The 16,923-nt window shown below is 35.5% G+C and overlaps 1 protein-coding gene across 1 annotated transcript in view; it reads left to right on the top strand.

Moving 5' to 3' along the window:
• The window catches only part of npr1a (natriuretic peptide receptor 1a), a 44,909-nt gene extending 28,900 nt beyond the window's left edge, over nt 1–16,009 (top strand). Inside the window, exons 10-23 of the mRNA XM_007566488.2 lie at nt 4,141–4,261; nt 5,293–5,367; nt 5,454–5,531; nt 5,609–5,713; nt 8,601–8,672; nt 9,355–9,514; nt 10,877–11,032; nt 11,760–11,928; nt 12,969–13,115; nt 13,203–13,326; nt 14,190–14,258; nt 14,759–14,933; nt 15,019–15,117; nt 15,694–16,009. Coding sequence (XP_007566550.1) covers nt 4,141–4,261; nt 5,293–5,367; nt 5,454–5,531; nt 5,609–5,713; nt 8,601–8,672; nt 9,355–9,514; nt 10,877–11,032; nt 11,760–11,928; nt 12,969–13,115; nt 13,203–13,326; nt 14,190–14,258; nt 14,759–14,933; nt 15,019–15,117; nt 15,694–15,839 — 1,696 coding nt within the window. The 3' untranslated portion in view covers nt 15,840–16,009. The remainder of the gene's footprint in view (nt 1–4,140; nt 4,262–5,292; nt 5,368–5,453; nt 5,532–5,608; nt 5,714–8,600; nt 8,673–9,354; nt 9,515–10,876; nt 11,033–11,759; nt 11,929–12,968; nt 13,116–13,202; nt 13,327–14,189; nt 14,259–14,758; nt 14,934–15,018; nt 15,118–15,693) is intronic.
• The last annotated feature ends 914 nt before the right edge of the window (nt 16,010–16,923 follow it).

Below are 16,923 nucleotides of genomic sequence, written 5' to 3'. Positions count from 1 at the left end.
ATCAGGCACAGAGAAATCTTTGTGGTGAAGGCTCCAGAATGGCTCCAGTGAAATGTGAAGTTAAGGTGCAAACAGCCGCTCAAATGAGGCGTTTTAAAAAGCTTAATGATGAAAACAGAAAACTTATAGGACTGAGCTTGGAAAGAACAACACCCAGAGGACTGAAGCTCAGATAAGGCAGAGAAACAGAAGAGTCCAGGTCTGAACTATGAACAATGAGGAGCTTAAATACTCAGGCTGGGTTGTTAGGTGACAAAGGAACCAGAAACACTAATCACAGGAAATGCGGTGCAGCTGTGGCGAGAAGAATAGTAGTGACACTGAAGGAGGAAGACTCACGAACGCAGAGGAAGCTGAACTAACGCTCAACAAACCAATAAGAGAGAAAAACTGACTATAATCTAAGAAAAACTGACTCAAACCGGGTTGCTAGGTGCTGGAATTCTGTATGCGTTGCTAGGTAACAGGGCTGGGCTTGGCTGTGGTTGCTAGGTAACGCCGCAGCGGTGGAATGTGACTTAACATTCTGGAAGTTTTTAAAACGGCTTCTTTTCAATGCAACAAAAAACATTCACTTATTGCCAAAAACGTGTCTGTATTTGGTTTTTTAAGCACTTGGGTCATTTTTTTGTTAGTTTTTTTTTAAGCAAATGGAAATACAAAAACATGCAAAACATGATTTAAATTACTATCTTTACTATGGAAATTGATGTTTTTTGTGGGGTTTTTTGCCTGTTATATGACTAAAAAGAATGGATCAAAATCTGAATTGGCACATCAGAACTGAAAGAAAACAAGAAATCAACATTTCCCAAGAAAAGCCTGATCAGTTGATTACTAAAAGTATTTTTACTAAAGTATAATACAGTTTTATAGTCTTTCAAAATGTAAAACGAGACACAATGAAAACATAGTTTTCTCACTCATAAAGTTATTTTTCTGTTGGTGTTCTTGAGATTAGTTTCTGCTTCTTCTACTGAGCTGACAGGCGTAAAGACAAGCTGCCTATACTGCCACCATCTGGTCGATCTTTGTTGCTTTGGTTTGATGGCTTACAAAGTGTCTGATTTACAGGTTTTTACTTCTGTTTTTTTCTTTTTTTTTTAATGTTTAAGGTTTACTTTGACTGTGACTGGAAACCGAACAACAAACACTTTTGCACATTGTCATTAGAGCTTTATAATGGTGACCTTTACTAAAGGTCGTCGTTCACAAAACTCAGAAACTCACTTTGGTTCTCACAAAGATACGGAAATAAAAACACATTTTTGTGGCAGTTCAATCTCTCACAGGACCTCTCCCTCTCTCTCTCTTTCTCTCTCTCTCCATTTTATTTTGTATTTTTCTCTCCTGTCCTCTTTCACTTCCTTTCTTTTTCACACATCCTCTTTCCTCTTCTCCCTCCTCCTCTGTCTTTTTTCTGTCTTTCCTTTTGTCTGTCATTAATAGAGAGGTCACAGCGAGGCCCCGAGTCAGAGGGTGGAGAATAAACATTTAAAAAACAGGACTTAAAAAGATCACAGCGTTTTTCTTTTTAACACTAAAATTGTTCTGACCTTTTTAAAAATGTCAGCAATTTTCATACAACTGCTAGAAGCTGAACTCATCTGCATGTTTATGAAATACTAAATACACTTTTCTTAATAGATTGAGACACAATTTACTTAAAGAAACATTACTGTTGTAACTGTATTACTTTGACACTGATGTGTGTTTGTGGTAGATAATTAATATTTTTGTTAACATTGTATGCATTGTATGGTAAATTGTATGCATCAGTTTGCAGTATTAAAATATTGTAATACTTGAGAGAAGTGGGAATTAGTTTGAAGGATTTTATGGGCAAAACTTGACCAAAAATATTTTTTACTTGTGAATATAGCTTTGTAAAATTATGGAATAAAATTTGGGAGATTGAAAAAAAAAAAAGATTTATTTCTGTGCAGTTTGTGTCGATCTGATTAGATTTAAAAAGCAGAAATTGATGCGTATCATTTAGCTCACCTTGGCAAAGTAATGAAGCCTCAAGCTGATTGGACAGAAGATCGACCAATCAGAAGAGAGGCTGTTAGCTGCATTTAGCATCTGTAAGAAGTGTTTATTCATGCAGAATGTAACTTAAAACCTTCACAGAAACCTTAATTAAACAAACCGGCATTAAAACATTGAGTAAATAAACATAATAATAATCACACTGAAGAAACAAAATACTGGTAAATTGTTAATGTAAATAGTTTCAGGGTAAATAACCCAATGAAGTAACTCTGTTTCTGTAGGTTTTGGATTTTTGGCAGCAGCGTTTTGGATGAACTGTTCTGCCAATAAAGACTCCTTTCCAGATTTCTAATCTACTAAAAATAAAAGCGCACAGCTGCTTTTTGTTATCCTTTATTTTGAAGGCTGATATAGTAAAATACCTTTGGTGGATGTTAAAATTAGACCTGAATTCTTTGGCTTCACTGAGTGTATTTAAACGCTAATCTCTTACTTTACACTTTCGAACAAAAACATTGACTTTACTCAGATTTTGACCCATCCAGTCACTTTTATTACGGACGTACTGGAGCTAAAAGCTCTCAGGATCTGTAAGGAGACGTTCATAAACTTCATAAAAAACTGAATACGATATTTTTTCCTACATCTACAGTTCAAATAAACTTACCGTAATTTTACTTTATTCACAATAATACAAAGTACAAAATATTTTTGGTGCATTTTTGCCCCTTTAATTTCTCTAAACAGAGGAAAATGGTTTATGTATGAAAAAACTAATAATGTTTGTATTTAGTTATCCTTCTGTTTATGTTTAATATCATTAATAAACATGTCAAGCAATAAATCTGGGTTGGTTCTCAGTTCTTAGGTTAAAGCAACACACTGTAAAACCTTTGAAGTTGGTTTAACTTGAAAATTTAAGTCAACAAGAAATGTAGTTTGTGTTTAACTCAGGAATTAAAGCTCATGAAATTGATTTAACGAGACAAGTCGTCTAAACATTGTTTTTTAAGTTCATTCATTTTGAATTGTGAGTTTTAACTTCATGCTGTAATTTAAACAAAATAATTATTTCACAATGAAAAGAAAATAAACTGCCTTCATCTAGTTAAAGAGACACATTTCTCTATTCTTTTACTCACAATATCAAGTTAAAATAACTAATTATTTTACTTTAGAATAATTAACAAACTAGACTCAGATCAATGTAACTCACTTCCATCTCAGATACAAAAACATGCCGCTAAGCATTCTGGGAAATAGTTCCCACTCCTGCCTTTTACTTCTTTCTGTTTTTTTAAAACTCTAGTTTATTCAACTCTTGACTAAATTGATGAAAAGTTAAAACAACTTTCTACTGTAAGTTTATTTTTCACAAACTCATTTAGGTTCAAAATCTAAAATTTACTAAATTTATTTGACTTAAAGTGTAGAAGATAGTCGACACAACTAAGTGCAGCTCAAATGTTTTACAGGGCAACAAATAATAAATACACTGCAAAAACAAGTTTTTTGTCTTGTTTCTAGTGAAAATATCTTAGTACAAATATAACAAAATTGCTATTTAAGCAAGAAATAGTTTCTTTTCTTTTATGAGTAATTCCTGAGTATTGATTTTAAAAAGTAGTTTTACTGGGAGATTATTTAACTTATTTGAAAAATGTTTTGTTTTAGGTGAAATAATCTGCTAATAAAACTAGTACTTTTTTATTAAAACAAGCTCATATATCTTGCTGAAAAGCTACTTATAAGTTAAATTTGTTTTATTTAGAGTGTTCTAAGATATTTGCACTAAAAATACCTGGAAAGATTTTGTGTTTTTGCAGTGTATTCAATTAATTATTGTGTAATTTGAGCGAATTTGGTGTCAATATTTTCTTTTTTTTTTCTTGTGTTTTGGAAATTAACCGTCTTCTACGCGCGCATCCCAACGTTTAGTGGTTACCATGAGCCTTTCTTAGTCAGCAGTGTCAACCCTGAAATGATCAGAACTTGTTTTGACCTCAGAAATCGTTTCTGTCTCTTCTCTCTGGTGAGCTCTCCTGTCGCCTCTCTCAGTGTTTCCCCTTGTTTTTAACACACACTAATACATCACCAGCTCTGCAAACACACGCACACACACCTGTCCTCCTGTCTGTTGGATAGGAAGCTGAAGCTGGAGAACGAGCTGGTGGCCCAGCTGTGGAGAGTTTCCTGGGACGACATCCAGATGACCAACCTGGAGAAATCCCTGCGGAGAACCTGCAGCCGCCTCACCATGTCTCTGGTACAACGCGCCGTAATGCAGCATCAACACTGTCACTGTGTGTTCATCTACAGTATCTAAACGTCCGGGTTCTGGTTCCTCTGACTGCGGTTCCACCTGAAGCTTTTAGCACGTTCTGTTGCCTGACGTTATTTTAATATGGCTTTTATTTTGAAATGTTTATGCAAGACAGTCAATAATGACAAAATGAACCTAAATAAGTCGACCTGCAAAACTATGATGGAGCATTAGAACTAGAATATTTTTTAATTACAAGAAAAACGTCGTTTTAATAAAATATGAGCAGCAGGTCCGTATCATTCTTCCTTCAAAACATAAATTAGTCAAGTTGTTATTTGCATAATAATTTCAAAGTCCTGCTGATGCTGAAGTATTTTAATATGTGTAAAAACAAATTATAACTTCTCTAGATTGTTTGTCATTTTAATCTTTTATTATTTTTCATAAAGTAGTTTTCATAAAAATATTACTTTATTCACATAATTATTATAACTTTATTCTAGTTAGATTATCAATATTCTCATTCTTTTGACTTGACATTTTTCTCATATTTATTATGACATTATTCTCATTTTATTAAAATCTTATTATCATATGACTTTATTTTCACAGTTGAAGAAAGAAAATCTTATTCTGGCTTTAATGCTTCAACGCACAAAACTGAAGTAAAAAATCAAAAAAGTTTGTTTTTCTGTGCAGACAGTTGTAAGATAAAAATTAAATTGACTTATTTTACATTTTGAGGATTTTTTTCTTTTTTTCTTTTAAAAATATTAAACTTTTTACAGACATTAAAATAAAAAAAAATAATCTCATTATTATTATTATTATTTCTAGTATTATTATTATTTGTTATTGTTCTTATGTTTATTTATTTGGCCATATTTAAATTATCTTAATTTTGAACTTTTCTTTTTCTTTTGCACATTATTGTTGAAACCTTCCTTTACATAAAATGACTGAATAACTTTCAGTCATTTCAGATGAAAGGTTTTACTTACCCTGATCATATTTATGATTTTTTTCTCCAGAAAGGATCAAACTTGGGTTCTCTGATGACCATGGAGGGAAACTTTCAGATCTACACTAAAACTGGATACTACAAGGTGTGTGAGAGTCGCAGCACATTAATCTGTAAATCTGCTGTAAATCTGCTGTGAGGGGATGAAGACGAGGATTTTCTTCCTCTCAGGGAAATCTGGCTGCCATCAAATATATCAACAAGAAGCGCATCGAGCTGACGAGGAAGGTTCTGTTCGAGCTCAAGCACGTAAGGATCCGCTCTATTTTTAAACTGTCCTGGTTCCAGGCGGCTTTGATGTGATTTCAGTCTCTTGTCTTCTGCAGATGCGAGACGTTCATAACGAACATCTGACTCGTTTTATTGGAGCCTGCCTCGACCCGCCGAACATGTGCATCATCACAGAGTACTGCCCCAGAGGCAGCCTGCAGGTAGAACCCACCCACCTGCACACCGACCAACCCGCTGGACACAAACACTTTTTACATTCAGCTCAAGGAAAAATATAAAAAATCTGAATCTTTTATTTGCTGTCCAAAAGAAAATACATCAGCATTTACAAGGATTTGGATCAACACTTCAACCAGATTTAAATATTTTTCATTCTCAGTTTGTTAGTTTTTACTTTTTGAGCTGTTTAAACTGACGGCAGAAACGTCTTTTCTCTATTTTTAGCTAAATTGTCTTTGGTTGGCTAAAAATTAGTCACATATTCAGAGCAGATTAAATGACTCCAAACCTTATTTACTCATTTCAGTCAAATTGAACAAAACACAGGCAAAAAAAAAAATAATAATAAAGCATAAGAAAAACTCAGAAAAGATCAGGGGTGTCCACAGTGCGGCTCATGTGCCTCATGTGGGCCGTGGAATGATTCTGTGTGGCCCTCAACAGGAAGTTGATGCAGATAGATTAACTTTTAATTTTTAAGGATGAGATTTTCCACACGTACATATTTCTTTTAATTGAAAACTTTAGCTAAAACACAAATTATTTGTCTGTTCTTAATCATATTTTTTACTTTATTTTAACTTCATTATATTACATACAGAAACTTTTACTCAAAAGCAGACTTGGCACCCAGTCAATAAAAATGGAAAAACACATTGAACATAATCTGCATATTATTCTTGTTGCAGAAAAAAACCCTCTACGCTAAGTAAGTAGAAAAAAATAAAAATTAGAGCAGTGTACGTTTCTGTTTCAGATCTATGATGATTGACAGATCAGTTTTGTACTTAAAAATTTTATTTGAATAACGATACTTCATATTGAGTTTCTTATTGTGCAGGGAAAAACAGAATCAATTGGAAATTATTTTTCCATTTTCAATTTTAATAAAGAAAGCTTTGGCTAGCACTGCCTTCTGTGATGTCATCAGAGCCATGTGAGGTTTTTGGTACCGTTTGAATAGTAATTTACAACAAAACAGCAAAGCAAATTTAAAAATTGACCATGTCATGTTATCCTATTGTCCACGAGATACATCTGAGGCAATTTGACTGATTTTACAGAAAAATCTAGGTAGCAGCTTTAAGGGATCGGGTTAGGACACCTGATCTGGGCTCAAAAATGATCCAAAAAGCAAAACAAAAGAAGGTTTTAAACTTTTCTTCTGCTCAAAGCTTTAAAACGTTACAGAATCGTCTCTGTGTCTGAATCACTGCGATATTTTTACCCATCATCCTCCATGACCCACCGTCCACATCAGCCTCTCAAACCTTCAGCTCTGCAGAAGTCCTCTGCACAGCTACAGTTATCTCCCAACACTGTAACCTAGCAACCTGCCAGCAGGGTAACCTAGCAACAGCTGCTGTGGGCTGCGTGGGGTTTGGGTTGTTGCCAGATGACCGCTGAATTTAAGAGTGGAGTGAGTTATTTTCTGCCTTGAGAGGACGGAGACGGGGTTTTTTTTAGTGGAGGAACATCGCCGTCCTTCTGCAGATGTCCTCACTGAAACGACTTCAGAACGGTTTCACTGCAAGAAAAAAGTCTCCGCGCTGCAGAAAAGCTGCTGAGGTGAAGAAATATCTGCAGTTTGAAGGTTCAGGATGAAAGCAGGACTTTCTTGTGTTCAAACTGAAACCTTTTGCTTTGAACGAGGGGAGAAATGATTAATCATGATTAATTGATTATTTAAATAATCATCAAGTAATTTGCTAATTGATTAATTGTTAACTGGGCTCAGAAAAAAGGTAATTTGCTGGAAGAACAACACACTCAGAGCAGTAACTTAAAAAAAACTGTATAAAATATATTTATATATTTTGCATTTAATGTATATATAAAAAATGTTCTAAGCAAAATTTATCAAGTAGTTTTAGCTTTGCCTGGTTCAAATTATGTAAAAAAAAAAAAAAAAAAACTAAAATAAACACCCACAACACAGAAAGTTAGAACTTTGCAAAGTGCATAAAAACAAATAGGCAAATGCAAATTAAATGTGTTTACAAAGCTTGTTTTTTTTCTGAACACTAACATCAACGCTTCCAAAATAGTTTCATTAACTCACGTTTTATCCTTTCTGTTATGGCAGCTAATTTTACCCATAATTCTTCTCTAAGTTTAAACCAAGACATAGTTTATGCCAAAAATAGTAATACTAATTAGAATTGAAATGATTAATTGAAATAATTGTCAACTAATTTAGCAATGGATTAATCGTTTACTAGAGTATACGGACTCAAAATGAAGCCCATTTTCTGGAAGAACGACATACTGACTGAGCTGTAATTAAGTCAGGTAAAAGGAACAGCGATTCAAGTTGATGTTAGACGTGTTTTTTTTCTGCTGATGCATCTTTTGCTACATATAATCAAACATTCACTAAAGGAACTCTGTTACTGCATTTTAGGCAATTAAAAGTTTATATTCTTATTTAAAAAATGAATTTAATTATTTGGTTATTTAATTTTTAATGTATTGTTAATGAAAACGTCTTAAGTGGTTAATTGAATAATCTGCAGAATGTCCCCATTTTTTATCTGATTAATCGACTAATGTTCAAAATAAAGTTCCAGCCCTCCTTCAAAGCGTTGTCTTTGCCCAGATAAGATGCAGGATGTTTTAATGTTTTGGACTTTAAGACTTTTTTCTACTCGCTCTCTGACTGCAGTGAGGCAGAAATAACATCCCGTACTCCAGACACGACTCTGGTGGTTCTGCCGCAGCGTGGGCGCGCTTGTTTAAGTTGTCGGCTTCGTCTGCGGGGTTTTACCCGCTGGCTGCTTCACGAGCCCACACAGATGATGATGATGATGATGATGATGATTAAAACAGCAGAGGGTCGGGATGAAGCTGCCTGTGTTTGTCTTCCAGGACCTGATGGAGAGCGACGGCATCACTCTGGACTGGATGTTCAGATACTCGCTCATCACCGATATCGTCAAGGTAACGACCCGCTCAACCAAACTCACCGATTCTGCTCTACCAAACTGTTGGAGGATGCAAAAAAATCACCGATATAACAACCTAATATTCACATTTATTTTCTTTTTAAAGCAGATGAGTACAGATCAAAAAACTTGCTGCTTCACTTTTTCCTTCCACTTAACTTTCTGTAAATATTCTCCAACTTTTTTTGCAATATTCTATATTTGAAGACATTAAATTTTGGTTTTTATAACCATCAAAAATATCAGATATGAAGAGTTGAAATACTTTCCTCTATGGGTGATGATTATATAGTGCTGAGATGACCAATCGGATTAATAATGACAAATCAATTATTCAAATAAAGCTCAACTAATTTAGTAATTGATTAATAGTTAGCTGGAGTACACAGAATAAAAAAATGCCAATTTGTGAAAGAACAACATATTCAGAGCAGAATATTATTATATTTTAAAATATTTTTCAGTCAGATAGAGAAATGTGAAAGCCTCTTGATCAGCTCTCTACTGCAGCCGCTCTGGTTTTTCTGACAGTAATAATTCATCTACTTCACCAATCCAGTAATTTTCACATGTAGCATTTGACAGCCTTTGCATGCTCCAGTTATTTCACATTTCCACCATATATTTACAATCAATCACCCAGCAGTCAGTCATTTTCAATGATTATGCCTGCGCAGGGAATGGCCTTCCTCCACAACAGCGTCATCGTCTCCCACGGCAACCTGAAGTCCTCCAACTGTGTGGTGGACAGTCGGTTTGTGCTGAAGATCACAGACTATGGGCTGCAGAGTCTGCGGACCAGCAGCTGCCCCGAAGACACACACGCCTTCTACGCACGTACGAACAAAACACACACTACCCAGTTCACAGCACAGGGCGTCGAAAAAATATTTACACCCCTTGAACTTTTTTGCAGTTATTGATCAAAAGAAGTTGACTCAAAAGTTTTCACGGGCCAGAAAGATGAAAGTAAAACTAAAATAAAGCAAAAAAAAAAAAAAAAGCAGTCCATATTTTTTTGTTGAAAGAAATCCAAAACTTAAAAAGGACTTTGAATATTTGCTGTATTAAAAGAAGGGTTTTCAAATTCTTTTTATTCTCAGTAAAAGAACAGAAGTTGGGTCACTTTCTTTCAAAACGCTTGCTAATGTTTAGCCAAGGTTAATAATTCAGATACAAGCTGATCTGAGAGCAGCGAAGTCGACTTTTCAGAAAAGTCTCTGTGATGGTTCTGCTTATTATAAACGCTTCAAATATAAAACGACAAAAAAAAATTCCATTGTAGGAAAAGTATGTCTGTAACAATTTTAGCCTGATTACAAGTAAAGTCTGTACGCTGCAAAAACTCAAAATCTCACCAAGTATCTTTGGTCTAGCTTCTAGTGCAAATATCTTACTTGAAATAAAACAAAACTAACTTACAAGTAACTTTTCAACAAGATACATGAGCTCTTCCAAATCAGCAATTCTTAAATATTTATAAATACTGTCAGATTATTTCACTTATAACGTGGGGAAAATGTCTTGTTATAAGTGAGATAATCTGCCAGTGGAACAAGTACTTTATTTCAATAAAAATAATTATGGAATTACTTAATTCAAAATACAATAAATCACCTTAAAACAGTCTCTACTACATAGCAATGGTTCCCAATGAATAGCTGACAGTTATAAAATTAAACATATCTCAAATGCACGATATTAACTGCGCTAACAGTTAAAAACTTATACAAAATGTGGCAAAGTTACACATAAAACCGTGTATAATTAAATTTATCTAAATATAATACTGGTGAAGAAAACACAGAACTGATGGTCCTAAAGGTTACCGACGGCAACAGAAAACGGGGGCGGTGCTGGTTACTGGTTGCTACGGTAACCACCAACTGCCAAGAGCAGGTAGCAGGAAAAGTTACATTTTGACTCAACAAGACGAATTTGAAGAATAACTAAATAATTTGGACAAACTTTGAAACTATAATATTGTTAAAAGAAAACCCTGTTAGATAAATATATGTAACAAGAAGAGATTGTCAGCATTTTGTGTAAGATTTTTGCATTGGATACACATAAAATATGAATCTTTCTGTCCATAAAGTGACTACATTTCAAGGAGGTGTCAGTACATTTGCTAAGCTCTCTAAAAAAACATTTTTTTCCAGTTAAATAGTAGTTTTTTTTTATGAATGAACTGTTTAGGAAAGCTGTGGACTGCTCCTGAGCTGCTGAGGATGGAGTGCCCACCCTGCAGCGGCACCCAGCGGGGCGACGTCTACAGCTTCGGCGTGATCCTGCAGGAGGTCGCTCTGCTGAAGGGAGTCTTCTACCTCGACTCGCACTCCCTCTCTCCCAAAGGTCAGCGCCGAAGCCAGCCTCTAATCTCTCAGCCGAAACACAAACGCGATGAAAGCGTCGGGCTGTTTACATTCCTGCCTGGCAGCTGGACGGGCCTTCGCCGTCGGCACGTCATTAACCCTTCGCCTCGTTGGCCGCTTGGCGTCAGGTGTTATCTCCACTTCTGGAGTAAACATGTCGCTGCCTGGCCCGCTTCGGCAATACACAACATTAATTATGATAACAGTTAAAAACATCTACCAAACACGGCAAAGGTACAGATACAGGAGCTTGTTTTAAGTCAATAATTCTTTAATATTTATAAAATTTCTAGTTCCACCGGCAGATTATTTCACTTATAACATGGGGAAAATGTCTCGTTATAAGAGGAAATAATCTGCCAGTGGAATTAGTACTTTTTTATAATCAATATTAAGGAATTATTTTAATTCATAACCCTAAATTTTAGATAATTTTGGCCAATGTGTCAAAACGTTTTGACGCCACTTCCTCCAGGTGATGATGTGTTTTAGGCAACAAGTTGTCAGAGTGATGTTCAACAGGAACTGATTCCTATTGAGTTTCAGAGCCGGGAACGTCCAGGTGGGTTTCCACGGCAACCGGAGCCTTAAATATTTATTAGTACGCGTCTGTTTTGGTCCGCAGGTAGAGCGGCAACATGTAGATCTAGTTGTTGTTGTTTCGCTGTAACCCGGCTGCTCTAACTTGACGCCTCTGCGCGTAACAGAGATCATCCAGGCGGTGATCCAAGACGGCGTCCCTCCGCTGCGGCCCTCGCTCTGCTTCCACAGCCACAGCGAGGAGCTCGGGGTCCTCATGCAGCGCTGCTGGAGCGAGGAGCCCAACGAGAGGCCCGACTTTAATACCATCAAGATCCTCCTGAGGAAGCAGCACAGGTGGGGAAACCACATTCATTCAGACGAATGAACCAGAATGGGTTCATTTATCTTACTATTTGAAACTAACAAAATTAACCTATTACGGAAAAATCAACATTTAACTAAAACTACCAAAAATAACGAAAAGTTACATTTAGAAAAATTGTTCATTAAGATAAATAAAGAGGAGAAACTATAAGATCGAATGCACCAATCCTGGTCAAAAACAACCAATCAGAGCCAAGAGGCCTTAGTGCTGTCAATCACACTCATGTAGGTGCTGCTCGATGTGCTAATGGTGGAGAAACAACTTACTGTTACAAGAAAACTAGACTTTATAGTAAATACACATCAGAATATATTAATAATCAATAATAATAATAATTACACTTAATTATTATTGTTTCATTATGGCTTACAGCTAATTAAAATAAAACCAAAATGATTTTTAGTAAATTAGAATCACAAAACGACTTTTTATACATAATTATGTTGACGTTCGACTGTCGTCGAGATCCTCCATTAAAAGTTCACTGCTAATTCAAGGTGGTGTCTCCATGTGTATTAATGAAAAGTTTAGTGGAAGGAAAAAGTTTGACACAAAACAGTATGTTCGTTTGAGTTTTAGAGTGTGAAAAATCAATGAGATCCGGCAAATATTAAAATTTAAGGCACAGCCAGAACACCTCAGTTCAAGTTAATTTGACCAAAGACGCCACAGTAAACGATATTATGAGATAAAAATGAAGCAACCGTTGTTTTTCTATTAGAAAGCAAATCACATTCTTGGTTGGTCCTTTCCTAAAATTAAAGATTCACACATTATTAATTGATCTATTGATTATTACCGACAATTCAGCCATTTGTAATTTGATTTCTCTGTGTCACAGTGAGTCTACTCTTAATGTCTTAAAGGAAAAGAGGCTTGGTTTATGATATTTGAGTGACTTTTAAATTAAAATAGAAAATGTTTTAGCAAAAACAATTAAGGGAAAAACATTTTAATATAAAATAAGGCTTTTTTCATTTGTTTTCTTGTTGGTTGTTTGTATTTTTAGAGGTTACGGTTCCAACATCCTGGACAACCTTCTGTCTCGCATGGAGCAATACGCCAACAACCTGGAGGAGCTGGTGGAGGAGCGAACTCAAGCTTATAACGAGGAGAAACGCAAAGCCGAGGCTCTGCTCTATCAGATACTACCACAGTAAATATCCTCCACGGATAAACTGTGTGCATTAAGTGTTTTCTGCAGCAGCAATGCGGCTGAAATGCTTTTATTTTTGGGTTCCAGTTCGGTAGCCGACCAGCTGAAACGAGGCGAGACTGTTCAGGCCGAAGCTTTCGACTCGGTCACAATTTATTTCAGCGACATCGTCGGCTTCACCGCTCTGTCTGCAGAGAGCACGCCGCTGCAGGTCGGTGGAAACCAAGAAACCAGCCCTAACTGGAGGGAAATGAAGCAGAACACCGGGAGATTAAAACTAGACTGACATCTAGTGGAGAAAGACAGTAACTACACCTCAGATTTCCTGTTTCTAGCGAAGGAAATCACAACAAATCAACTTTTACACAAAATGGGGGGATTTTATGTGGTAGATAAACATGAAATAATGCAGAAATTGTCAACCTTTTTTACTCTGATACCCCTAAATAAGTGCAAACAAATACCTTCAGAAGCCAAATAATTAGTGAAGAGAGTCAACCTTTCAATTAGGCGTTTTCAGATTCAATTTATCACCAGAGCAATAAATCAAAATTATTGTCGTGATAAGAAAATGATAAACGATATGGTAAATGCTCACCCCTAATATGAAACTTTTAGAAAACAAAAGTGTATAAAATAATTTCTTTCCCCTTCGCATGAATTACTGTGTTTCACCATCAAAATATTTATTTCATTTATTTATTTCGAATATGATAATGGTATATAATAACACACATAAACAAGAAATGGAAAGGACACATATCTTTGCACCACAATATCCTGGAAAACAAATGTAAGAACCACAAGTTTTATTTATGGTTTTTACACAAAGGAATTTTGTATTTCCAGAGGTGTGGATACTTTTGCAAGACAGCAACTTTCCTCCTTTCAGATGTATTACATTATATTTTTATATATTTATAATTATAGAGAACATTTTTTCTTATTTTAACTTTTTTTTTTGTTCAAAATTCAACACAAAATGTCTGAAATGTATCTTTTATTGAAAAAAGTAAACTGGCTCCTCTGTTTTGTATTTGTATTAAAAATGATTGAATTTGTTTCTCCCTGCAGGTTGTGACCCTGCTAAATGATCTCTACACGTGCTTTGATGCCATCATAGACAACTTTGATGTTTACAAGGTGAAACTAATATTTCAGTTTAAAATCCTGGATAGGAGGCGTATCATGGCTATTTTAGATTGGAAAAAAAAAGTAAATTTTCGCCAAAAAATCGTAGAAATCTTCTAGAAAAACTTTCTGAGCTTGAAAGTCTACAATTTTCTCCAACAAACTCGAAAATTTTCGACTTTTGAAACCCAAAACTTCCAAGTTTCTTTCTAGAAAATTTCAGAGATTTTTAATCGCATTTCTTTTTACTTTTCAAGCTCAGAAATTCTTACATTTTTTTGTAGAATTTGTTTCAGTTAACCTCAAAATTTCAGAATTTCTAGAAAATTTTTGACTTTTCAAACTCAGAAGTTTCCAATTTTTTTTCGAGTAATTTTTAAAAATTAATCTAAAAATTTTGGAGTTTTTTGGCTTAAATTTACTCCTTTGTTTTTCTACATTTCCCCTGACAAGCCCCCATAGCTGCCAGTTGGGCTAAATGTTAAACGGTTCATTTTCTGCGGTCTCTTCAGGTGGAGACGATTGGGGACGCCTACATGGTGGTGTCGGGTCTGCCGGTCAGGAATGGTAAGCGACACGGTCGGGAAGTCGCCCGGATGTCTCTGGCTCTGCTGGACGCAGTCAAGAGCTTCAAAATTCGACACCGACCCAGTCAGCAGCTGCGGCTTCGCATCGGCATCCACAGCGGTACGGCCGCGCCGCCGCACGCAAACCTAACAGCAAACTACAAAAACGCCCCAATGACCTGAGTTGTTGGTGTGTTCTCATCTAGGCACAGTGTGTGCAGGTGTGGTCGGGTTAAAAATGCCCAGGTACTGTTTGTTTGGAGACACGGTCAACACGGCGTCACGCATGGAGTCGACAGGAGAGGGTGAGACCTGCAGGAAACCGCACACGCATCAGCAGAAAACTCCAGCATTTACACCCACAGAACCAAAAAGTTAGAACTTTACAGAACCACCATGCAAAGTTCAAGCACTATTCATTACATATAACTAGGCAAATTAAATGTGTTTACAAAGGTTGTTTATCTTCTGCTGGACAATTGGACAATTCAACTCACACAGAATAATAAAATCCACACTTGCACATGAGTTTAACTGGCTCATGTCTATTTTTATCTGTTTATTATAGAAGCTAATATTAGCCATATTTCTTCTCTAAAAATGTAACCTAGGACACAATTTATGTAAAAAATAGAAATACTAATTAGAACCAAAACGATTAATTGTGATTAATTGAAATAATTTACTAATTTAGCAATCGATTAATCGTTAACTTTAGTGTACAGACTCAATTAGAGGACATTTTCTGAAAGAACGATACACTCAGAGCTGCAATTAAGCCAAAACTGTACAAAAATATAAACATTTTGCATTTAAGATAGCACAGTGACAAACAATAGATTCAATTCAGTTCAGTAATGTCAGACATGTTTCCCTCTCAGCCCTCAAGATTCACGTGTCGGAGGCGACTCGTCAGGTCCTGCAGGAGTTCGGCTCCTTCCAGCTTCAGCTCAGAGGGGAGATTGAAGTGAAGGGCAAAGGTCGCATGAGGACGTACTGGCTGCTGGGAGAAAATGAGAAGAACTGAGAATCAAACAGCTGGACGGTGTTTTCAGACTGACTGATCCAAGCTGGTTTCTCCAGGGATAAACTGTAGAAAAGAGTAGACACAGACAAGACGAATGTTTCATTTGTAAGATAAAACATCAAAACTTGTGTAAATACATAATAAAATGGGTATTGTTACTTTTGTTTAAACGTCTCCTGGTAGTTTTCTGTGTGCAGTTTGCATGTATTGTGTTTCATTTTTATATATTTAGAATAACCGAGAACGTTTTTCATATTTTAACATTTCTTTGTTCAAAAGTCAACGCAAAATTTCTGAAATTTGTCTTTTATTCAAAAGTGTATTTAAAATGAGTTGAATTTGTTTCTCCCTGCAGGTTGTGATGCTGATAAATGATGCATACAAGGTGAAGCTAATATTTCAGTGTATTAGGGATATTCCAAATTTTTAAAAAAAATTACATTTCCGCTAAAAAATCTCAGAAATGTTTTAGAAAAAACAGGGAAATGTCAGAGTTTGAAAAGTCACACAAGGCATAAGTTGGTTTTTCTGCAGGTTCGCATGTGAGCAATTAAAACACACAAACTTTATTTCTAATATTTTTGATGATTTTCCACTTACAGGTAAGGATAAAAGACATTTAAGATTAGAATATTACACCTGACAAGTAAAACAATATTTTTAATGCAGGAATGTGGACTAAATGAAAAGCATGTTTAATAATATTTTACTTTTAATCTGACAAACAAACCTTATCAGAAATTAACACATATTCTAATTTACTAAATATTATTGTATTTTATGAGGCATGTCTGTGTAGCCCTGTGATAGACTGGTGATCTATATGACAACCTGTAATCACTCTTTGAAGGTGTTTATGGATATATTACCAAAAAAATTACATTTAATTAGTTTAATAAACAGGTATGTGCTTGGTACAGTCCACAAGTACAGTAACTTTATGGAGTTGTTAAGGTATCAGTTTGAAAATACAGAGTTTCAGGAACTTGCACTGTAACATGCTGTAGTTTTAGGTGATTTGAAATATATTTTATTAAATATTCCAGACCCATTTATTGGCACCACTAGTAAAGATGTATAAAAA

The sequence above is a fragment of the Poecilia formosa genome, unplaced genomic scaffold (assembly GCF_000485575.1).
Source record: "Poecilia formosa unplaced genomic scaffold, Poecilia_formosa-5.1.2 Scaffold192, whole genome shotgun sequence".
NCBI classification, from domain to species: Eukaryota; Metazoa; Chordata; class Actinopteri; order Cyprinodontiformes; family Poeciliidae; genus Poecilia; species Poecilia formosa.
Note: the sequence above shows the minus strand (reverse complement) of the source record. Positions and strands in the feature narration are given on the sequence as shown.